The 24133-nt window shown below is 36.2% G+C and overlaps 2 protein-coding genes across 3 annotated transcripts; one reads left to right on the top strand and one right to left on the bottom strand.

The window, feature by feature from the left end:
- Positions 1–7793: 7793 nt before the first annotated feature.
- On the top strand, positions 7794–11516 carry LOC125200638. Of its 2 annotated transcripts, XM_048098329.1 has the most exons (15): positions 7816–7903; positions 8272–8376; positions 8467–8581; positions 8710–8856; positions 9308–9412; positions 9683–9766; positions 9842–9957; positions 10077–10178; positions 10261–10374; positions 10465–10521; positions 10623–10689; positions 10756–10809; positions 10896–10970; positions 11047–11082; positions 11166–11516. In XM_048098329.1, exons 2-15 carry the CDS (start codon positions 8342–8344, stop codon positions 11280–11282), a joined length of 1224 nt encoding a protein of 407 aa, XP_047954286.1. In that variant the 5' UTR covers positions 7816–7903; positions 8272–8341; the 3' UTR covers positions 11283–11516. The 2 variants fall into 2 exon arrangements, with proteins under 2 accessions (XP_047954285.1, XP_047954286.1); XM_048098328.1 differs by having other exon boundaries at positions 7794–7903; positions 10623–10809.
- Positions 11517–12038: 522 nt separating this feature from the next.
- Positions 12039–16078, bottom strand: LOC125200637. The gene is made up of 9 exons (XM_048098327.1): positions 15136–16078; positions 13966–14021; positions 13814–13896; positions 13663–13741; positions 13196–13306; positions 12851–12960; positions 12655–12738; positions 12482–12519; positions 12039–12250 (listed from the first exon to the last, which is right to left on the bottom strand). The coding sequence occupies exons 1-9, from the start codon at positions 16043–16045 to the stop codon at positions 12180–12182; spliced, it is 1542 nt and encodes a 513-aa protein (XP_047954284.1). The 5' UTR covers positions 16046–16078; the 3' UTR covers positions 12039–12179.
- Between the last annotated feature and the right edge of the window lie 8055 nt (positions 16079–24133).

Raw genomic sequence — 24133 nt, 5'->3', positions numbered from 1 at the left:
GAACTCAAAGTGCATATTCTTTGGGGACGAATGGAGTATAATTTTATAAATTAAAATAAATTGCAATTTTGCTTCGAATTTGTTATTAACAAATATGCATACGATGTATTTATTAAATAAATGAACTAAACTATAATTTATATTTTCACTCTCTCACCAATAATTAATTATTTTCTTATCATCATCATCATCATCATCATCATCATCATCATCATCATCATCATCATCATCATCATCATCATCATCATCATCATCATCATCATCATCATCATCATATCATCATCATCATCATCATCATCATCATCATCATCATCATCATCATCTTTTTTGTGACGTTGATTTATGTTAATTTATTCTCATTGAAATTTTAATTTGATAGTACGTTTAAAACAAAAGATGTAATGTGCTGGATTATTTCTCTATTTTAACTAAATTTATTGTAATTTGTTATATATCTAGGGTTTTGATCTATGAAAACTAGATTTAAATACAGAATCGCAGAACAATGTCATACGTAGAGCATTTTTAGGTCATAGTTAGTCTATTTTTGGGTCATGCTAACAAAGCATGACCTAAAATTATCTTAATATGACATTAAACACAAATCCTATAATATGACCTAAAATTGCTTAATTATGACCTTTCATGTTTTTGGTTAATTATTGACCATTAGATCATCTAATCCTAGGGCCAAGATTTGGGCTGCATTTCTTGATTTAAGTACGTACTTGTTTTGATCATCTTCTTATATGTCTATATAGAGGAGTGATCAAGGTCTAACTAATTTTAAGTGTATAACTAGCGAATAAATCTTAGCCACACATCTTGTTACTCCAATTTAATATTAAAGGTTAAACAAATTTTCAGATTTTTGTTAAAAATAATAGCCCAAGGGCATTTTTGGAATGGTATATCAACATCTCAAACTCAAGCGCCGATTTCTCCCAAATTCAAAGTGCATGTTCTATATGGCAAATATGCTCTACAATGAAGAAAATAGCTAACATAATATTAAATTTAATTGAAACGATGAGTTTATATTGAACAAAAGACACATATTATAAACCCTAGCCATACAAATGATCAGAACGTTTAAACAATCTTTTTTCCACATCTATCTCCATGTTTTTCACATTCTCGATAATGTTTTATGTTGTCCCAAGTTTATTCAATGACTCATGGTTTGTTTCCGACACTTTAAACGTAATTCTTGTTTAGCCTTTGGGAGTTTTTCCCCTTTTTCTTTTAAAAAACATTTCCAATCTTGTTCCCCTCCCATAGGTCAATCTCATATACTTACTCTAAAGGGCTATTACTTCCCGAAATAAAAACACAAAAAATTTTAAGATATAATCGATACTTCACTTTAAGTATAAACCAATCAAGCAAAAGGGAAAACACTTCACTCTTAACATTTTTGTCACTTTAAGCTCTATACACTTAACCATAGAATACTTACCTATGCATTTTTCTTCACTTGAAAAAATAGTGCACTATAAGCAAAGGGTCACAAACATTACTCTAACCATAATACTTTTTTCCTTTACGTTTACTCCCCAAAATGTAAAAATTCCCATTGAAAAGGGTCACAAAACTTCACTCTAACTGGAATAATTATGCACGTTTTACTTCATTGAGATGAAAAAATATTGCAAAAAAACAAGGATCACAAAACCATCTAACCCTGGAATACTTCTCTAAACGATTTTTCCGGGGGGTGAAAAAAAAGTGATAAAGCATGGATCACAAATACTTACTCTAACCATGGGAAAATTACTTTAAGCTCGTTTTACTTCCCCAGATGAAAATTCGAGCACTATAAGCATGCATCACAAATACATCACTTTAACCATGGAATACTTCACTTAAGATGTTTTACTTCATTGAGATGAAAAAATAGATCATATGCAGATCCAAAAAACCCTTTACTCTAACCATAAAAAATTTTTCTATGCCATTTTACTTCACCGGGAAGAAAAAAAAATTTTTGATCATAAATACTTCACTTAACCACGGAATTTTTACTTTAAGCTCGTTTTCCACTAATATAAAATACAGAAATATAAGCATGCATCACAAACACTTCCTCTAACCTGGGAAAACTTTACCTAAGCCGTTTTTCTTCACCCAGATAAAAAAAAGATACTATAAGCATGCATCACAAAATTCACTCTAACCTAGAATATTTTCCCCCCGGGCACATTATTCTTCCCAAAAATAAAAAATAGTGCCAAAAGTTGGAAAAAACACTTCACTTAAGCATTAAATATTTCAATATATGCATAATATACATCATTATATCAAAATATATTCATATATCCTTAATTTACTTCACAAGAGTTTATCATACTTCACTAAAATGACAACACAATACACCAACTATAGAAACAGATTATACTTCACTATATTTCCCCTTTATTCACTATATGAAAAAAAACTTCCCGAAATGACAAACGACGTTTTTGTGATCTGTTGACATTTTTCAATGGTCCAAATCATAGTTTTGAGTTTGTACAATATTTAGAGTTTTCATTTGATCACATCCCTATATATATATATATATATATATATATATATATATATATATATACACATATAGGGTTGCGTTAGTGTGCTAACTAATTTACAGTTGTAACTAATAACTTTCAATATTGTGCATTAAAATTGTCAACACAAAGACATAATTATATCAATACAACATGTAAATTTAAAATGTCAACACAAAGACATAAGTTTATCAGCACAAGAAGATTGATAAATTTATGTCTTTGTGTTGATGTTTTTAACATACAAAATTGATATTAGTTACTCCCTCCGTCCCAGAGAAGTTGGCACACTTTCCTTTTTAGTTTGTCCCACAAAAGATGTCACATTTCCCTTTTTGGAAAAAGTTCTCTCTCACATGAATATAAAAATTATATTTTCTCTCTCCATTTAACACACAAAACAAAACCTCCTAAAATCCGGTGCCATTTTCAAAGTATGCCAACTTCTCTGGGACGGAGGGAGTATTAGTTATTACCATAACTTAGTATTTGATCGCACACCTATATATATATATATATATATAGGGGTGCATTAAAATGTTTCTTGTGACACCACGCTAGACTGCAGGTATTATATATGCTAGACTGCAATAGTATAAATGCTAGACAACAATCTACAACAATCTATAGATTGCGGTCTAGCGTATTGGATATTGCAGGTCGCGTCACCTTGCAACCTAGAGTATTGGAAGTTGCAGTCCGCGTAAATTTACCCTTGCGAATTTTTTATGATTGCCACATGGCAGCTGATTATTCGTCCACGTGTACAAATGATTGGCTAGGAATGGTGGAATGGTGTTATTTTAAGATGAGTTGTCATTTTAACACATCCCTATATATATATATATATATATATATATATATACTTGAAGTTGTTTCTCTTTGTTTTTAGACTGCGTGCACAGAAAGGAATAACAAGTTTCCTAGGTCCAGCGAATCCACTAGATCACATGGTCTAGGAACTCACGGATCGTTGGAAGATCTCGGTCGTCGGACACACAAATATCGCTTCAAAACCCTCAACCATGCATACTCAAATTAGCACGGGGAAGTAGGGATCGATCCCACAGAGATGAATGCGCAATAAAAAGGTTCAAGGACTCGGGACTATTTTTGGGTTGGCTGCTGCCACGCAATTTGGGTTGAGGAAATTAAACTAGACTTGGTGTTGAAATCCGCTATGCTAACAACTAGATCTAGGCAGAACAGAAATCATGCATATAAACTGGAACGAGCGGTACAATCACTAGATCTAAGAAACTATTTCCTAAATTACCTAGACCTGGGAAAACATCTGACGGTGGGGACCATTTGCTGAAAAGGTAAAGTACGGATGAAAAGCCTGGAAAACAACTAACTAAAGTACTAACTAACAGCGACATCATCTTCTCCAACAATTTGCATAAAAATTTTAGTAGAAACAGAGATGGAACGTGGATCGAAAACGAAGCAGACTGAATTTAAAGCAATTAAACGAAGAACAATTAAAACTACGGCTGATCTACGGCTACTAGACGAAGTAAAATTAAAAGAGAGCAGAAAGTTCGAAATCCATGCACAACTTGATTCCCCTGTTCAGATCCAACTTCGGATGCTAAATCCACTCCGGATCCAAGCATCCGAAACAAACTCCGACCAAAAGTATATCCATAGCTACAGATTCGCCAAACAACCACCGATCAACAACAACAACACAGATCCACAACCTATTTCCCAGATCAAGCACAGAAACATCCAAACAGAGAATAACATTCAACTGCCGAAATAAAACCTCAAACAAAAACACAGAATCAACGTAAATCAACACAAGATAAACACCATCATGACATAAACTAAATGCATAGATAATCGGTAAGTAGCCAGCAACCAAATCGACTTCCCAAACGATGAAGTTCGACGAAATAAAAGTGCAAAAACTGAATGTAAACTGATTGTATCTTCGCCCTCCGTGAGGACGGTGTTACCACTAACTCTCTCCGAAGATGAAACCCCTAGAAACCCTTAACTACCCCAGAATTCCCATTTTTCCCAAGTGTGTGTGAGTGTGTGAGCTGAGAGCAAAAATCATGTATTTGGTGTGTGCTGCATGCTCCTCTATATATAGGCATAGAAGTGGGTCCAGCGAGGTATGAATAGTCTTTGTTGCCCTCAGCTTTTGACTCCCTTCGTCTAGCCATTTTTCTCTTCAACTTTGCTCACTTTCCTTCACTTTCCTTCGCTAGTCCCTTGCCTCCAGCTCTTCCCTGGATCTAGCGATTCCTTCACACACCCGGCTTAAAAATTGCGTTAGACCCAAGTAAAATAAAGTGTTTTTCACCACATAACCGATGCATGAAATTAGCCTTATCAATACTCAATATAGTTTTTGTTAAAATGACAACACCTTTTAAAGTAACACCATACCACCATTCATAGCCAATCATTTGTACATGTGGACGAGTAATCAGCTGCCATGTGGCAATCACAAAAAATGCTCAAGGGTAAATTTTCGCGGGCTGCAATATCCAATACATTAGACTGCAATTTTTCCCGTCTGCAATATCCAATACGCTAGACTGCAATCTATAGATTGCGCAGTGTAGCGTTTATACTATTGCAGTCCTAGCACTTATAATATTGCAGTCAAGCGTGGTGTCACAGTTGTCACTTTAAGAGGTGTTGTCATTCTAACGCACCTCTACTCTATATATTTATTTATTTATTTATTTTCGTAATATTTGAATTCTTATTGGAATATTAATTAATATAAAGCAAATTAAATAATATATGGTGTTAAACTGATATATAAATAATTAAATACACTCCAACACTTGCATGTGTTGGAGTTTGAGTACTCTTGCATAGTGGAAGACTTGTACCAAACAAATAAATCAGACATACAATCTATTTGACAGATTATGGGATCAATCAATTCACACGTTAACACAAAATTGCATGTTAGAACGCAAATCCTAAAACATGAATACTACGGTTTAGAGTTACCGATTTGATTCTCCATAGATTCCTCGATTGCTTGCGCCTTCACCACGATGATCTTTAATACTAGACCACAAATCTTCTAACTCGTTCCCGAACTGTATTCCGAAATTAGTGTGGGCTGATCTTATCCGAACACTAGGACTCAAATAAAGAAGACTTTAAAAATCTCATGGAGGAGAGCTGAAATTTTCGTCCCCTTCTCCAATTAGAGAGGGACGAAATTTCCTATAAAGAAAATAATGATCATTTGTTTCTCCTTTATTCTCCTATTTATATTAAGTTCATATTTGAGCCCAGTTAGGGATATATGGAGGTTTGGATGTGGCCTCACCCAATTAGTTTTACTAATTAAACTGAACCCACAATTTAATACTCCATCTGTTCCATAGTAATGGAGGCAAAACTTTTCGGCACGGAGATTAAAAAAAATTGTGTTAGGTGAATTAAGTAAAGAGATAATAAAGTGGAAAATGAAAAAGGTAGAGAGATGAAGATAGAAAAAAGTAAGAGAGAGTAAAGTAGATGTGGAAAAATGTGTTGACTTTTACTAAAAAGGGAAATGACTCTATTACTATGGAACGGACGGAAATGGAAAATCGCCCCTATTACTATGGAACGGGGGGAGTACAAACTTATATTGGAATATCATTATCAGCCAATATGGTAATAATACTGCACTGCCCATCCAAATCCGAAATTACAAGTAATCCGGGTTTCAATTTATTTAAATGTGTATTTCTCGCGCTTAAGATACAAATGTCCATTAATTAATTGAAGTCTGCTATGGACTGAACTCACTTTAAATTGAGTATCCCTTTTTCTCCCTTTCCTGCTAGGATTGGAAATCCTGTATTTTACATATCCGTTTTGTCTGGTTCAATAATACTGCTTATCCTAGCGAGTTTTACGGACCTACTGGACCACGAAATCCTATTTTTTTAGAACGAGTTGAAGGCGTAGGTATTATTGGTGGAGAAGAAGCTTAATATCTTATTAATTCCAAAAGTGACACTTATTTATTATTCATGGAATAATTAAATTCGAACTAGCCAGTTTTCAGAATAATAAAACCTTGTTCGAGCTCCTCTTGAGGACATTATCAAATGAGACTCACCCCGCGCACGATTCAATATAATAGCGATCCTTGCACCGCAAGATATTAATCACTACTACCCAATATATCATGATTATTGGGATAAGAAAAACCCGCACCATATGATAAGTCAAAGTAGTGCATAATCAATACCGTATGCTCAATGCTAACGTATGTAGATTAAGAAATAGTTATTTATCAAGACCTAGTCTTTTAGAAGATAGCATAAAGACACGTCTTGCTGTTAGATTCATTCAATGCTATACCATACCAACGTCATCTTATTTAAATAAGACTCAGAAATAATCGGACTGACATTGCAACCTTTCGCGATAGGTAGCCAAAGCCTATTTAGGTTGTGAAATTCTTCTTTTTCTTTTGCAAAGCATTGCATAGAACCGACTGTAGTTTTCTTAAAATGGACGGCGCCCACAACCAGTCTACTAAGCAAAAGACTTAGGCTTTGTTTGCTTCTTATGCATTTAAATGTTTATAAAACATCTTATAAATGCACAAGCAAACACAATGTAATAATATATTGATTCTATTCATGCGAACTGTTACTGAATCGAATTAAAAGTGAATTGTAGAGTTTTTCGTATACAAATAAGATTCTATTCACGCGAATTTGCTCGAAATATACCAAACCAGCATGTTCTTATATAAAGAAAGTTCGTCATTGTAAAAAGCCAACGTTTCACTTGAACCGCAACAATTCTAAACTTTGTGCAAAATAAATTCCAAATAAAACACAGTTCTTTATATTCTAAATATAGTAGGAGTATTTTGTTTGTTTACTTGAAAAATTAAATTCCAAATAGAACATACTACCTTCGTCTATAAAAAATAATATCAATCGTAAATAACATTTAATTTAATTTAATTTAATGAAATAATGGCATATTGTTATTACCTAAAATGAGATCCACTCATTAAAGAGCGATATTTAACATAATAAATAGAAGTTAATTTTAATCGAAAACAAAAACTATTTTTAGCAGAACAACAACAAAAAAATAAAAAATAATTACATCCCTCGCTAGTATAAATATGCGAAGAATTTAATAACGAGGGCCAACAAGCTATTCTCGTTTCTCCGAAACCACAGTTTTGATTATTCAAAATCAAAACTCATAAATCAAAATAATTGCAGTGGTTTTTTTTTTTTTTTTTTTTTTTTTTTTTTGTTTTTGCTAATTTCTTCTAATTCGTTTGCTAATAACAGTCCCATCATTGTGATTCTGCCATTTCTCTGCCTTTTTGTAGCTCAATTTACTTGAATAAGGTGACACCCGAATGCCCTGCATTTCAGTTTCACGAATTATTGAATCATAATTCTACATTTTTCCGTTTGAAGATTGCTCCTTTTGTTTTATTTTGTGCCTCATCTTTTCTAAATATTCCTGGAAGCATGCATTTTGTGCCAACGAGATATTTGTGCATCTTGCAAATGAGTCATAATCTTAAATTTCTGTATATATATTAGGATGTTTTGTGTAATGTGATTCAATTATGATGATGGGCTGTTAAGAAATTATTATGTTGGTTGTCAATGATGATTGATTCTTGGCCATTTTAATGTTGGAGAGAAACAAAAGGAGAAGAAATTTCTGTGGTGTTGCTATTCTGAAAACGGATTCTTTGATTTTGAAGGAATAGAATCCTACGCTATATAGTGCGGTATGTGAAATTTAGATCATCTTCTACAGAGATTGTGAGCAGAATGGGTAACCCTGTACGGAGAGCCATGGTTTCTAGGTAATTTTTAAGTTCAAGAATCATTCATTCGAGCAAAAAGTTGCTCGAATCGTTGGGGCAGATGTTGAAACAATTCCTTGGTTTTTGCAGTGGCTGGCATTTGAGAAGAACAAATGAAACAATGAGGCTAATCATAACCACTTTTGTGGGGATTATATTTGGCTTTGTTTTAGGTGTTTCTTTTCCCACACTTTCATTGACTAAGGTAGGAAGATTTGGATTTCACTCTTCTCAACGCCTTTACTAGTTTGCTTCCTACTCGATTTCTTGGTAGTCTGTGTTTGAATTTCGGTGAGAGACTTATGGAGATTGTTTGGGCTGTGTCCTTTGTAGGTTAACTTATCATCAAACATATTTCCTTCTGTTGATCTCACTTACATAGAGGACAAGTACTCGGGTCTCTCGACTCAAGCACTTTTAAATGTATGGTCGGCTCTTAAAGGAAGGAGAGGCTTCTCGCGCAAATACAACAACACTAAGGTAAGTAGTTTCATGAAATTTGCTGTAAACCATAGCTTGACGCTCGTTGCATATCCCGATCACAGAGGTTTAGCAAGCGTAAGGTGGTGGATGCAGTTTCTAATTATGAATTCTGCTGAAACATCTCTGATTTTTAGGATAATGCCCTCTGTTTCTGGATTAAGTTATGTGGTTGATATGAACTATTTGAATAATTCATGTTACATGAGTGCTGTTAACTCTGAGGATTCATATGAGCTCTTGTTTTCAACGCAATTAGAGATCTTCCAGGCGAGTTGACCCAATGTTGAATCAAACTCTTCATATATTTCTGATATGAGTTCTATGATCATCTCCGCCTAGTGAAAAATCAGACATAATTGCGTATTCCTCTTAATAGTTAGAGAACTTCTGGTGACTCCAACAAATTCCAATTATCTTCATTTTCTTAGTTGTGGATGATTTTACACAGATCTGGGTTCCAAACAATCCTCGAGGTGCAGAGAGACTACCACCTGGCATTCTCGTTGCTGACTCTGACTTGTACACTCGTAGATTGTGGGGTGCTCCTGGCGAGGTGTGTGTTCTTCCCCTAAACTTCATATTGCAATCATTTCTATAAATTTCAAGTCCTTGAGAGTCACGTTCCACCTTTTTACCCTCCAAAACTAAATAGCAGTTACAAAGCTTAGATGAGAGGTCTCGATACTTATAACTTGTTGAATTGGAATAAAATCTTTTTAAAGGTGCAGAGTTCTATAATATCGGTCCTTGCTTAGTATTGATGGCAAACACATGTACATCTGAATTATGTGTTGTTATCTGATAATGAGGCTTGACACTGCAGGACCTAATTGTTAAGCCAAGATATCTCATGACCTTTACTGTTGGTTACGACCAGAAAGACAACATCAATGCTGCAGTAAAGAAGGTAAACTGGAAGCCATCCCGTTTCCTCTCTGCTAAACAGGTGTTTTTTATGTTAATTCCTGACAATGCTGTGCAGTTGACAGAGAACTTCCAAGTTCTGTTGTTTCACTATGATGGCCGGCCAAGCGAATGGGATGAATTCGAGTGGTCTAAAAGGGCTATACACGTGAGTGTGAGGAAGCAAACTAAATGGTAAGTTATAAAGCAATTCCTTCATTTATTTGGTGGCATAATTTTTGGTTCATGTGCAAAACCAAAACTAAGTAGAAGTTTGTGTGTATTTCGATGCAATTACTAAACTATCTTTCTAGGTGGTACGCGAAGAGATTCTTACATCCTGACATTGTGGCCCCGTACGACTATATCTTCATCTGGGACGAAGATCTTGGAGTTGAGAACTTCAACCCCGAGGAGTGAGTAGAAAATGGGTCGCTTCGACTCTCATTTTGTGAAACTTGGACAAAGTTATATGCTAAAACTATCCCTCCATGTCAGATACATAAAGCTAGTGAGGAAGCATGGGCTAGATATTTCACAGCCTGGTTTATCCCCCGACAGTGGTATGACGTGGGAGATGACGAGAAGGCGAGAAGACACCGAAGTCCATAAGTAGGCATAAATAAAAGTTTTGCCTAATAATCTGCTGCCTAATGAGTATCGAGTTTCTTCAATCCAAAATTCGCTACTTATTTCATACAGGGAAGCGGAGGAAAGACCAGGCTGGTGCACGGACCCTCATCAGCCACCCTGTGCAGCGTATGTAGATGAGACGAGAATTTTGTTTAAAGATCCGTTTTTTACTGTATGATCTCACATAGTTCAAATGTTCTACATATCCGAGATATTTTTGTATGCAGTTTTGTCGAGATCATGGCCCCTGTTTTCTCCCGGAATGCATGGCGCTGCGTGTGGCATATGATCCAGGTATTTCTCGCGTCGCCCACATTCGTCCCTCCCAACTTATTACGATTTGAACTTACAATGCTGCAGAATGACTTGGTCCATGGATGGGGCCTTGATTTTGCTCTTAGAAAATGTGTAGAGGTCAGCTATCATCAGTTTCTATAGCATGTAACAACATATTTGCTCGATTTATCTCTCCCCTAAATCTCTCTCTGTTTGTAAAACAGCCTGCTCATGAGAAAATAGGAGTAGTGGATGCTCAGTGGATAGTGCATCAAACTGTTCCTTCACTTGGGAATCAGGTAAATATGCTAAATCTCGTCCAATGGTAGGGTCCGTCTTACTCTTCAACAACTCAAAAACACGAGTTTTCTGCAGGGTCAAGAGGAGGAAGGCAAGGCGCCATGGGAGGGGGTAAGAAACCACCTAAAATATAAAATGTTTGTGTGTATTGGAACAGAAAAGTTGAAAAACGTGTTATTGTTTTCTCGACTTAGGTGAGGGAGAGGTGTAAAAACGAGTGGACTATGTTTCAAGATCGGTGGATTGAAGCTGAGAAAGTATATTTTGAGGCCATGGGTATCGATCCTCCTAACTCCACGATTCGTTATTAGGTCGTTGTGGTTTTTTTAATTTTTAATTTTTAATTTTTTAATTTTTTTATTTTTTTATTTCGCGGTCGTTGTGGTTCATTGTAGGCTGTAGCTTAGGTATATATATTGACCTTCATCTTCTACTCTCTACTGTATTTCGCCCTTTTTTGGAGATGTAGGAGATATTGGTTCATGTACAAGAATCTCAGTTGTAACCGAGTTCATACAGTGAGCTCTAACATCGCCTCCTTATAATTTCCATGGCTTCATTTAGTAGTATTTATTCAAAATTTACTTACTACTACTAAACAATATGGAGGAACAAAATTGACATCAACTTAAATCCCAACATATTATAATTCTTGTAATCGTAAAATTGTTATGGACAAAACATTCTCATAATCCGCAATAAAATTATTAACAAGCAAAATGCTAGAAACAATTATTTTTTGGTACGCCCTCTGTCTTTCAAAATAAAATTTATTTCTCTCTTTTTCTATTTTGGCCCGTCATTTAAAATTATGAACTTTCTACTTTAGAATTTTTTTTTACTCCAAGAAAGTTAGAACCATTCTCCACAAACAATACTTCAATCACTTTCTTCCTTTCTATCTTTCTTATGAGCATTGAAACTAATGATGTTACTTCAAAAGTTTTTATTTTTAAAAAATAGAAGAGTATATTATATAATTCATTATTAGGAAGAATGCATTAAATTAAATATTTGATAATTTTTATAATTAAGATTTGTATTTATTATTATACCACATTATAAGATATACGAATTTACTTTTGCCATGAAATTAAGAAGGTTGAACAAAATTGGTACTGTTTAATAATGCACCACAAAAAATATAAAACTTGGCTTTAGAAACAATGTGGCACTAATTCGCAATGGAAATGTTGAGTAGAAAAACACTACATATATCCTTTGGTAATTTCTTCTTCCAGCTCTTGAAATTCCCAAGCATCATCTGCTGAATATTCACCTGCGATATTTTCAGCATAAATTAGCCACGAAAAATATATTTTAAATACAGACAATGATCATATATAGTTACTTGAATTTCGATTTTTATTTGTGTGTAATTTTAATTTGGTTGCATTAATTAGATAATTTATACTCTGATTTAAGACCATTGTTTAAGAATAAAATCATGGCTTAGTGAGTAGTGCTATTACAAGAACTTCATAAAAATCATGAACAGTTAGGAACTCACCTATTGAATCTCTGCGTAGAGCTGTTAAGTGAGCGCAGCTGTAAAAAAGAAACGAAACAGGATCGATAAAAACAAAATAAAAATGTGTTTAAATTGTTAAATAAAACGTCGAAAAAAGTATTATGCAAATATCATTTACATATATTTATAACAATATTATCGTTCACAAGTACCTCCCCAGAGCCTTGCCAAAATCAGCACAAAGTGAACGAATATATGTTCCTTTCGAGCAACTCACTCGAAAAACCACATTTTGCCTGCAAATAGTTATCAAAATGTATCAACAAATAGAACCATTTTACTACCTCAAAAGATAGAAACAACAGGATGAATATAAATTTAGAAAATATCAGCCGGATGAGATCAAACCTGTCTTCTAAACTTCTTTCGACGTCAAACTGGAAGATTGATATCCTTCTAGGGGAAAGCTCAATGCTTTCTCCTTTTCTAGCTTTCTCGTACATCCTCTCCCCTCCAACCTACCACACAGAAATATTAGCGGCAAATTCAAATCAAATAATCAAGAAAGGTTTATTAAGATTACCGTTGTAGGCTTGTAGCCATAAACACAGAATTCATACGACAAGAGCAATTGGCTCATTGCATTTTTTAAGGCACAGTTTTTGGCAGGGATGATGAACATGAGAGTAGTTATAAAGCCGAGTGCTTGAAAATGGGATACGAGCAACAAGCTACAGGCACTGAAATTCTTACTTTAATAGCAGAGAACATTGGTGGAACTTGCCATATCTCTCCACAAAAGGATGCAGCAGCTTTCTTTATATCGTTGTCCTTGATGTGTTCCCAAGACTCCCTTTGGATTACCTGCATAGACAAGAGAAACAATTCACTTAATTCATGCACGCGCGTAAATACAGAAGGCAAGAAAAAAGATTAATATTGCTAAACTTAGATCAGGGGAATCCCATAATTTCTCCTTAAGATCATAGGGTTTTAATACTTCTACAAAAGGTTTGATGGCGAATAGAGCATACTCATCAAAAAATATACTAACGACAACATCTTAGTGCTTCAATTCTTGTTTGTAACCTACATTATCACATATAAAAGTCCAAGTTTCAATACTGAAGCTTCCTAATCCATTTCTTCTTTTAACAGGAAGTAAACAGCTCGAAAGCAAGTGCAAGGACTAAAAATAATCGGGTGAAGTGAAAACACACAGGCGAATCGGCATCCCAGGTTGAGGTGGCTTCCCCTAAGCGGAAGGTTCCACTGTATCCCTTCAACATGCCCTGGTAACTACATGCAAGAACAAATTGTAATACGTAAAAAAAGATAAAGACAATTTTGATGAAGCACAACGTAGCTTACCTGTCGACCACCTTGGTAGCTTTACCTACGCATACAATCAACAGGCCAGTTGCCATTGGATCTAGAGTTCCAGCATGGCCTACCTGAGGATGAGAAACCCAATCAATTAAGATGAACCAAGGAGCCTCTGAGGTAAAATTATAATCAATCACCTTTTTCACATTAACCAGGCGTCGCAGTTTTCCACACACTGTAAATGAAGTCCAACCTGTTCCAAATGGCTATTAGTTTATCTCCAGTATACACCACTGCATTAGAACACTAGAAATTGAAGATTTTCATTGACACAACATAGTTCAGAAAGTCGGTTGAGATCATTCCCCTTTCTCCTACACTTATTGAACAAACAGGGCATTCCTTCATTGATCAAGAATTTCCATTTCCGAGGAGTATCATGATCATCCAATAAGAAGGTATCCATTCATCAAATCATCAAATGAATAGTTCCAATACTTATTGATTCTAACAAGTGATTGCAGAGTTGATCTTTCAGACCTTTCAGTTGAGTATTTGACAGATATACATCTCGGACCCATGAAGGGGATTTTCCAAAAATTCACAGAAAAAACGAAGTGAGTTCGACAAAAAGACAAACAACTTGGACTCAAAGAAACGAAGTATCTTGGACACATCTTTCTCATCTCATCCATAAAATATCGAACCAGATTATATAACATCAGTACATCAATCAATGCACTGTGTAAAAGGGAGATGTTCGGGTTCAATATAACAATGCAAAACTCATAGATAAAATTCTAAACATAGCTTGAAATCTGGGCAACACTGATATATAGTAGGCAAGATTCTAATTCATAATCCATTAATACAATATTAGCTGATCAAATCCATCAAACCTAGAAAACCAAGAACATGGAACAGGGAACCTCCTACTACATGAGAAGAAACTAGAATCACGCAAAAGAATCCCAAATGGAACGAAAAAATTAACAAAAAAAATCCCATATTGTTCAGTTTAGATTATTCATTGTTCAGTGTACCCAAAATTTCGTTCTCTTACAAGAATCCAATATTTTTCGAATTTCGTCCTCTTACAAGAATCCCAAATTTATCGAAAAATTAACTTATACTTAATCACGATTTACAGACTATGGTGGTTTATAGTTAAAGTAATCCCAAAAGAAATCAAGTATAACATATCTAAGAACTCAGGTTCCTACTAGATTATAGTATCATGCAAGACATAAACCAAACCTATCACAAAGGTGGGATTTTTCGAAGAGAAAACCCAAATTGAGGACATTTTTCTATAAAATACTGAAAGTTGATGACACAGAACTTGATCATTCCAAAAATAATTGTACCTTTAGGTTTGTTCACCAAAACCACAGTCCCATTTGGGCCATCCCACTTGGAAGGAAGCCCAACTCTCCTACTTGAAAGAAACGGCTCCGGAGCTCCACCACCATTTTCATTTGGGACTTTCTTCAAACACTTGAAGAAATCCTCCACTTTCTTCTCACTAACATCTGTTGCCTCTCCACTCTTCAAATCCCCACCTTCTCCCTCTCTCTCATCGAAGAAAACCAACCCTCTCTCATCTCCGCCCTTCCCTTTCACAGCTTCACACCTCAAATCCCTCTTCCCCTGCTTCGAATTCACCTTCCCCGGCTCCAAAAACGCCTTGTCGAAGCACTGGTCAGGGAAAAACTTCTTCTCCATTTGATACACCATTTTGTAGTGCTTGTTTTTCTCCCACGGGTAAGCGAATGCGTCGTAGAAATACAATTCCTCCTCCCTCTTATGTAGGGTTTTGAGCTCCACCACTTCCTGCTTCAATTCGATGAAATCGCTCTCGCCTCCGCGGCGGCCGCTGCTGCTGCTGCCTTCCTCGTCCGATTCCGATTCGCCGTACATTCGCTTTCGACGCTTGTTGTAATACTTTCGCTTCGATTTGTCCATGGGTAATTGGGGGTTTGTGTTGTCGGTTTCTTTGGCGGAGAGCTTCTTGTCGACCCACTCGTTGAAAGTGATTTCCGAGTCGGATTGGGGAGTTGAGGTTGCGGCGGGGGGAGGGGGGAGACGGCGTCGGGGAGGGGGGTGGGAGGAATTGGCGGGGCGGGAGATAATCATTTCGTATTGCAGTGGGTATGGTGTTGCTGGGGTGGAGAAGAGTCGTTTAGAGCGGAGGAGGAGAGGAGGAGCTCGGGAGGAGTAAAGAGGTTTGCAGCGGCGGAGGTGGTGGAGGAGATTTAGGTGCAGAGATGCCGCCATTGTTAATCTGCTTGAAACAAAGCTAAGCTTACATTTCTTTATTCAGTGTCCCTTCACTCAAAGTGGACCATTTATAATTAAAAATGAATTAAAAGAGAAAAAAAATATAGAGAAAGTAATAATTTTATATTTGAAAATAAAAAATGTGTTTTTTAAAATGAGAAATTCTAAAAAGGCAAATATCATTTAGAACAAGACAAAGAGAGAAATAAATAATACTTTATATGTCTCACGTTACTTGCACTTTTATTTTTAAGAGTAAATTTGGGATTGATTTTTTAGTATAATTAAATCAGTATTTAAAGTGTAATGATAGATCAGAATAAGGAACACCGAATGAGCTATGTTAATACTCCATCCGTCCCGTTTTAGAGTCTCGGTTGAGTTCGACACGGATATTAAGAAATGTCAAGGAAAGTTGGTGAAAAAAGATAGTGGAATGTGTGTCCTACCTTTTTATATTAGTTTTATAATAAAATGTGAGTGATAAAAAGGTTAGTGGAATGTAAGGCCTAATACCATTTATAAAATACTCCAACCGGAACTCCTAAAGTGGGACACCCAAAAATGGTAAACCGAGACTCCTAAAGTGGGACGGAGGAAATATTAATTAAATATCATAATTATTACTTAAAGTGTAAATAGTGTAAGTAGTTTGGAACGAGACAAAACAGAAAAGTGCGAGTAACATGGGACGGGTGAATAATAATAATAATAATAATAATAATAATAATAATAATAATAATAATAATAATAATAATCTCTCCGCCTCACATCCACTTTCATTACTAAGGGGGCGGGTGGTAGCTGATACAACAATTATCAGGCTTTATGGGAAACGGGCTTATCTTGATTTGGTGGATAGAGTTGTGGGTTATTTGGTTCAACCCAACAAACTACTGCAGCCCAATTTGTGTATGTTTGGTTGAAACGGATCATGGCTGAAAATAAAATGTCTCAGACTAAACTACCCCTAGCTAGATTTTAGAACGAATCTCCACTTCTGCAGCAGACGGCGGACCCAACTGCACACCCACCTCCGCTGTCGCAACAACCGCCGCGGTCATCCTTCAGCTGCAATCGCCAACCCATCTAGCAGTTCACCAGATTTGGCCCTTCCTGCTTCCGCGAACGCCTCAACACCCTCGATAACTCCTCCTCCAACACGACAACAACACCCCTTCCTCCGTCTCCGTCTACGCTGCCGCAATCAAATCCCTCTTCTCATCCAGTTCCACACCCTTCCTCCTCTCACCGCCTCCGTCTCCGCCGCCGCTGCCGCAATCAAATCTCTCTTCTCATCCAGTTCCACACCCAGCAACTTCTCCCCTGCCTCCCACATGAGAAAACTAAACAACCAAACAGAGAGAATAAATGAAAAATTGTTTCTCAGATTCCAAATACTCACGATGACGATGTCGATTCCGTGAAGAGCTGCTTCAAATTGGAGGGATACGAGGGCAAAATAGGGTGAACACTTTGTTTTCAGGAGGATGTCCGAAATCACCGATTCTTATACCTGCCTCCCACTGTGATTGAGTTACACTACCTACACTGATAGCAATAGCTGTGAGTGTGAAACCCGAGTTCTTTTACCGGGTCGGGAGATTATTTTCAGAGCTACCAAACTGATGATAAGGATGCTGAACAGTACATTTTCATGCCTTTTCAAGGCTACCACCCGAGCCCTAAAAATAAAACATTTTTATCTCTTTATTCCATTTCTTTTTTTATAAGGATCTTGATTGTTTAGATCCATGAAATTGCCCAAGATTATACCTAAAGTGTAGATCCAACAGCAAAACACAAAAATAAACAAAGATAGAGTGAATCAAGCCACAAAAACTAGAGCCAAAATAGAGATCCATGGAAGATAAGAAATGAGAGAATGGGTATTTGATGAGGAATTAGAGTTACAATCAAGGACCTTGACTAAAAAGATGGAAACAACTCTAGGCAACTTTCATAAACTCTAACCACCCCTTGGCTACACTATTCAATGGCTACACCCTCATTGATGCATACCTTTATTTGAATCAATCTAAGAATGAGACAAGCAACCTTCAATGAAGGAATTTGGATACAATCCTCAAAGAAGAAACTCACCATGGAAGTAATTTTAATTCAGCCAAAATCTAGAATAAAAAATGACATCAAAAGGTATTTATACAAATGGTCCAAAAACCAAGAAAAAGGCCCACAAAATCTAGTCCAGCGGATTCCTACCGGCCGGGTGGATTTTCAAGCTAGAGTCACTCGGGCGGGTGCCATTTTGAAACCCCTCTCTGTTTCGTCGTCAGAACCGGCCAGGTGAATTACAAAAGGGAAAAATCACCCAGCCGAGTGTTGTTTTTAGACACCTTGCTATTTCTTCCAGACCCAACCGGGTGAATTTCTAAAGGAAAATTCCACCCTGGTGCCATTCTCAGGCCTTGTTCCTTGTACCCCCGGCCGGTCTTCATTCTTCAACAAGATCCTCATCACCGGCTCATCTGCCTTCATACGCATGGCCTTTTTGGTTTGTCCTATCTGTTGGGTCTCGGTGGCGCACACCCGAACTCCACATTAGTATGATATTGTCCGCTTTGGGCAAAGCCCTCACGGTTTTGCTCTTGGGGTACTCCCCAAAAGGCCTCATACTAATGGAGTAGGGGTAGCTCATTTATACACTTGCAAGTCTTGTTCATTCTCCGATGTGGGAATTGTTTTGCCCTCACACTATCCAAGGAGAATTACTTAAAATGGAAACACATTTCTCTCTATTTTATTCTCCCTCTCTTACTTTACTCTCTCCACTTCACACCAAAATAAAGTTGTACTGTATAAATTCCGTGTCGTCTAAGGAATGGGTCATCTTCCTTGGGACAGATGAAGTATTACATAATAAGGAAGTATGTTGCTGCTGCGTACGGTCACATGAGGTCAATGGTGTGATCTAAACTCATATAATTGTTAGTAAATTGATTAAACCATATGAAATATGTAGTATATGAGTACAACCTTTTGTCGGATTGGCTTTGCGTCCTTGATTCACCTTTGCAGTAGGCCACATGTTCTCACCATTCAATGGTGCGATCCAAACTCATATGCTAGTTTATACTTCTCCATTGTGAAGTACTCCCTACATCCCTCTGTAGCCAAGTCGTATTCCTTTTAGGATTGTCCCTTTGTAGTTGAGTCATTTCCTTTTTGGATTGTCCATTTGTAGTTGAGTCATTTCCTTTTTTGGCAAAAAGTCCTTTACTCTCTCTTCATCTCTCTACTTTTTTCCTTTTGACTTTATTCTCCTTTTACTTTACTCATTTAAAATAATTTTTCTTAAATCTCATGCCGAAAAGAAACGCTTCTACTACAGAGGGACGGACAGGGACGGAGACACCGGCGGCCAAGCCACCGCTCCATCGGGGGCTTGGCTGGAACCGGACCTAGAACCCCCCATGCAGCCGCCCTTCGCCCGATCTCCGCCCCGGCTTTGGATGTCCTGAAATTTGATGTAGAGGAAGAGTAGAAGAATATCCCTAAATTGAAGAAGAAAAGCTATCCCTAATTGAAGAAGACGACACAGTCAGGCATTGATGTAATTGGGTTCAGCGAATTACAGCCTGTATTTGCCGGAAAATCAAAGGTTTGATTCTTTGATTGTGGTTTAATTTTTTATCTTGATTTAATGGCATGAGTTTGAAATTATTTGTTGCTGATTTTGAATCACGTCGCCTGAATAGGAAAAAAAACTTATTATCTTTTGAGAATTGAGATAATAAAAGTTTTTGAATCAATACAATTTGATATTATAGAAATATGTACTTTGGCATAAACTCGACATACATATTTTTTTTAATGTAGTTTCTTATTTCTTATAGAAGTTGTACACTGTAGTGATTTAAAATTTTATTAATTTTGAAATACATATTATCTAATAAATCTTGTTTATTCTTGATTACAGTTATGCATCGATATTTTTCTAAAGAACCAATGAATGATTCAACTTCTAGTGCTCCAAATAATAGGGGTGTTGCAACCTCGAATCCAACTGTGAAACAAGATGGAACTAATGTTGCAAGTGTTGAAGCTAATTTGGAAAACATAGCTAGTGACCCGAGTCCGATTGTGAATCAAGAAAGAATCAAATGTTGCAAGTGTTGAAGTTCATCCGGAAAACATAGTTAGTGACCCGGGGCTACGGAGTCCTATGATTGCTAGTTATGATGTTCAAGTAAGGGATCACATTTGAAGAGAATACATCTCTAAGGGACCTTGCCAACCGAAATCTTATGTCTTTCGGAAAACTTCGTATGGTAAAGAGAGAAGGAGCTTCCAATTTAAATGGTTTGAGAGACATGTATAGTTGGAATATAGTATTGAAAAAGAAGTAGCATTTTGTTTTTGGTGTTATCTTTTCAAGACTATTAATGCCCATCGATTTGGAGATGACGTATTCGTGAGTACGAGATTTAAAAATTGGAAAAAGGCGCTTGCTATTTTTAGAGAACATGAAGGTTCATCAAATAGCGCACATGATCAGATCAGGATACTTTTTAAAGGGTTTAAAAATCAAAGACAAAGTGTTAAATACAATTTAAGGAAATATGATAAGGAAGATGAAGTCAACTACCGCATTCGCTTGACTGCTTCTTTAGATGTGATTCGATTATTGTTAAGACAAGGATTGCCATTTCGGGGGAATGATGAATCATTTGAGTCCACAAACCTAGGAAACTTTATAAAGATACTTAAATGGTATCGTCAGCAAAAAGAGGAGGTAGCTGCAGTTACATTAGAGAATGCTCCTGGTAATAATCAGATGACTAGTCCTTTGATTCAAAAGGAATTAGCAAATTGTTGTGCCGTTGAGACTACGAAAGTTATTTTGGAAGATATTGAAAATCGCAAGTTCGCTCTATTGGTTGATGAAGCGCGAGATTCGTCGATAAAAGAGCAAATGGCTTTGGTTATTAGATATGTGAACAATAATGGGGAGATTGTAGAAAGATTCTTAGTTTTGGTACATGTCACTGATATTACAACAAAGTCATTGAAGGAAGGAATTGACTCAGTGTTTTCTAAGCATAGTTTATCTTTGTCACGATTAAGAGGTCAAGGCTATGACGGTGCTTCGAATATGCGAGGTGAGTATAATGGTTTGAAAACCCTTATATTGAATGAAAATAGATCTGCAAAGTACATCCATTGTTTTTCTCATCAGCTCCAACTAATAGTGGTAAATGTTACAAAACAACACGGAGCTATAAGTGATTTTTTCACCATTGTTACTATGATTGTAAACACATGTGGAACATCTTGTAAAAGGAGAGACAAACTACGATAAGTTGAGCATGAGAGAATTGTCAAATGTCTAGAAAGTGAAGAGAGTAAAAGTGGAAGAGGCTTAAATCAAGGGATGAGTTTAAGGCGGTCGGGTGACACTCGATGGGGATCACACTTCACTACTTTGCTTCGTCTAAAAGGTATGTGGTCATCGGTTATTGAAGTGCTTGAACATGTGTACGAAGATGGTACTAATCCAGATAATAGAGGCATATCAAAAACATCGAGTATGTGGCTTGGGAGCTATGACTTTGTGTTTATTTTACTCTTGATGATAGAGTTGCTTGGGTCAACAAATGATTTGTCAACAATTTTGCAACTAAGGGATCATAATATAGTTTAAGCTCTATCTTTGATTGATACAACTAAAAGGACTTTAAAAGACTTCAAGGAGAATGGATGGATTCAATTCTGGAGACAAGTTGAAGAGTTTTGTGAGACTAATTCCATTGATGTCATCAATATGGATGCTACCGTCAAGTTTGGTGTGCGAATGAAGCAAGGGTGAACGCGTTACTAATTATCATCCCTACAAGGTTTATATTTTATTTCTTAGTTATGATTATTATTAAATATTTTATTATATTCTAATTTCATAGTATAATTGTTAGGTTCTTGATTTACTTATTCAAGAGATGGAAAATCGTTTCCCAGAAACGAATAAAGAATTGCTTATTTGCATGAGCCTTAGTCCAAGAAACTCCTTTGCTAGCTTCAATATCGACAATTTGGTCCGTCTCGCAGAACTTCATCCTGATGACTTCTCGTGCACTGAATGTACGACTCTTCCCTATCAACTTAAAACTTATATAAGTGATATAGTTGATAAAGTCGAATTCTCCAATATTGAAGATTTGGAAAATCTAGCAAAGATTTTGGTTGCTACCACAAGAGATAAGACTTTTCCCTTGGTGTACCGTTTGATTGAGTTGACTCTGATCCTTCCTGTTGCGACAGCTTCTGTCGAGAGAGTATTTTCTTTAATGAAACTTATCAATTTTGACAAATAGAATGGGAGACGGTTGGATGAATGATATCTTAGTTGTATATACTGAGAGGGAAATTTTTAACAAAATTGAAAATGAGGACATTCTTGACGGTTTCAAGAAATGGCGTCACGTAAAATAATTATCATCTAGAGTCTCATAAAAATTGTAAAGACATTATATTTGAATTGAATATTTTATTGTTATCATTATTATTATTATTATTATTATTTTAAATTTCAGCACCGGCTTATTTGAAAGTCTAGTTCCGTCCCTGGGGACGGAGGGAATATTTCACATGAGATTCCACAATGGTGGGATCTCAGTAAAAGGTGAGTTTTGGGTTAAATTTGAATATTTAGGGCTCGGGTGGTAGCCCTGAAATTGCCAGAAATACCACTGTAGCAAAATCGTTTCCACCGTTTGGTATGCCTGAAACCATTCTCCCGACCCAGTAAATTGCAGTCGGGTTTCACTCCCTCATCTACTATTTTCATCCAATTCATGTCAACTCTATCAGGCTAGAGGCGAGGTATTAGTTTCTCAGTTATCATTTGTGCTCTGAAAGGGCTCTGTTAAGCCATTGATACCTTCGGGAATACTCAAACGACCGACGGCAAAGCTCCCTCCGGTCACCATCTTGGCGTGTGCGTCATTTCCCATTGACGGGCGCCGACCTAGTTTTCTCCTCAAATTCTGACCGGCGGACAAGTTGGACTTCAATTCCGCCATAGGTTTTTTCGAATTCATCGATTCAAGCTTTCGATCTACTGGTATGAGTAATTGATTTTGTTTCCTCAAATTGTTGGTGTAATTCGACAAAGGGAAGCGTGTAGATTCTTCAATTTGGGCGAAGGGTGTAAATCGGTCGGTGATAAGAATCAAAGGGGTGAAGGGTGTTTTAGTCATTTCTGCCACATTTTCAAGGATTCGGTGGGCTGAACCAAACGACACACAATGGGCTGCATAAATTTTTTTTGCTCTACCAAACAGCCTAAACAATTGTACATGCACATGGGAAAAGCCCAATGTCTATAGAGTCGTGAAAATAAGTTTTCAGCCTACCACCTGCACCCTTATGAGTTTTAATGATTAGTGGATGTCTTTTTTTTATATCAATTTGAGCAACTATTTTAAGCATTTTCTTAAATAAATTTTGAATTAATTTTTAAATAAATACTTAATGTAGCGGTTACATTATAATTTCATCCATTAATTACTATAATTTTAAATTAATTGAATGAGTGATGGAATCAATGATATGCGTGCCATAATAAGCACATTACAAATTCTTACTTTTTATTAATACATTTTCTTTAATTGATAGGAGGAGTTTCATTCTTAATTAATGGAATTTCTTCAAAATATATTCAATTACAAACCTAATTATTAATTATAACAAATAACCGCGGTTACATTATATGGGGTAATCAAATGCTAACTATTTCCCAATCCAGAACCCAGAACTTCAACATTATGTTGGAAATTTCTCAACATATAGATATAACTTTATCAACATAACATGTAAATTTAAATCTCAACACAAAGATATAATTTTATCAACACAAATCTATTGAGAAAGTTTTGTCTTTGTGTTGATAATTTTAATAGATAATATTGAGATGGTTCTAGATTAGGAGGTTTTAATACATAATATTGAGATGGTTCTGGATTAGGAGGTTGGTTTTATTTTAACGCGACCCTACATTGTATAATTATATCCATTAATATGTTGGATGGGTATACCTAATTTTGTCTATAATAGTCATTCGAACAA

The sequence above is a fragment of the Salvia hispanica genome, chromosome 1, assembly GCF_023119035.1.
Source record: "Salvia hispanica cultivar TCC Black 2014 chromosome 1, UniMelb_Shisp_WGS_1.0, whole genome shotgun sequence".
In the NCBI taxonomy this organism is placed as follows: Eukaryota; Viridiplantae; Streptophyta; class Magnoliopsida; order Lamiales; family Lamiaceae; genus Salvia; species Salvia hispanica.
This window is presented reverse-complemented; position numbering and strand designations above follow the sequence as displayed.

Coding starts and splice junctions, on each gene's coding strand:
- LOC125200637 (XM_048098327.1), bottom strand. CDS start 16,045: ATGGCGGCATCTCTGCACCTAAATCTCCTCCACCACCTCCGCCGCTGC. Junction 13,742..13,813: donor GCTACCAAGGTGGTCGACAG/GTAAGCTACGTT, acceptor TCTTGCATGTAG/TTACCAGGGCATGTTGAAGG. Junction 12,251..12,481: donor TCTACGCAGAGATTCAATAG/GTGAGTTCCTAA, acceptor AAAATATCGCAG/GTGAATATTCAGCAGATGAT.
- LOC125200638 (XM_048098328.1), top strand. CDS start 8,342: ATGGGTAACCCTGTACGGAGAGCCATGGTTTCTAG. Junction 9,767..9,841: donor TCAATGCTGCAGTAAAGAAG/GTAAACTGGAAG, acceptor AATGCTGTGCAG/TTGACAGAGAACTTCCAAGT. Junction 10,522..10,622: donor CATCAGCCACCCTGTGCAGC/GTATGTAGATGA, acceptor TTTTGTATGCAG/TTTTGTCGAGATCATGGCCC.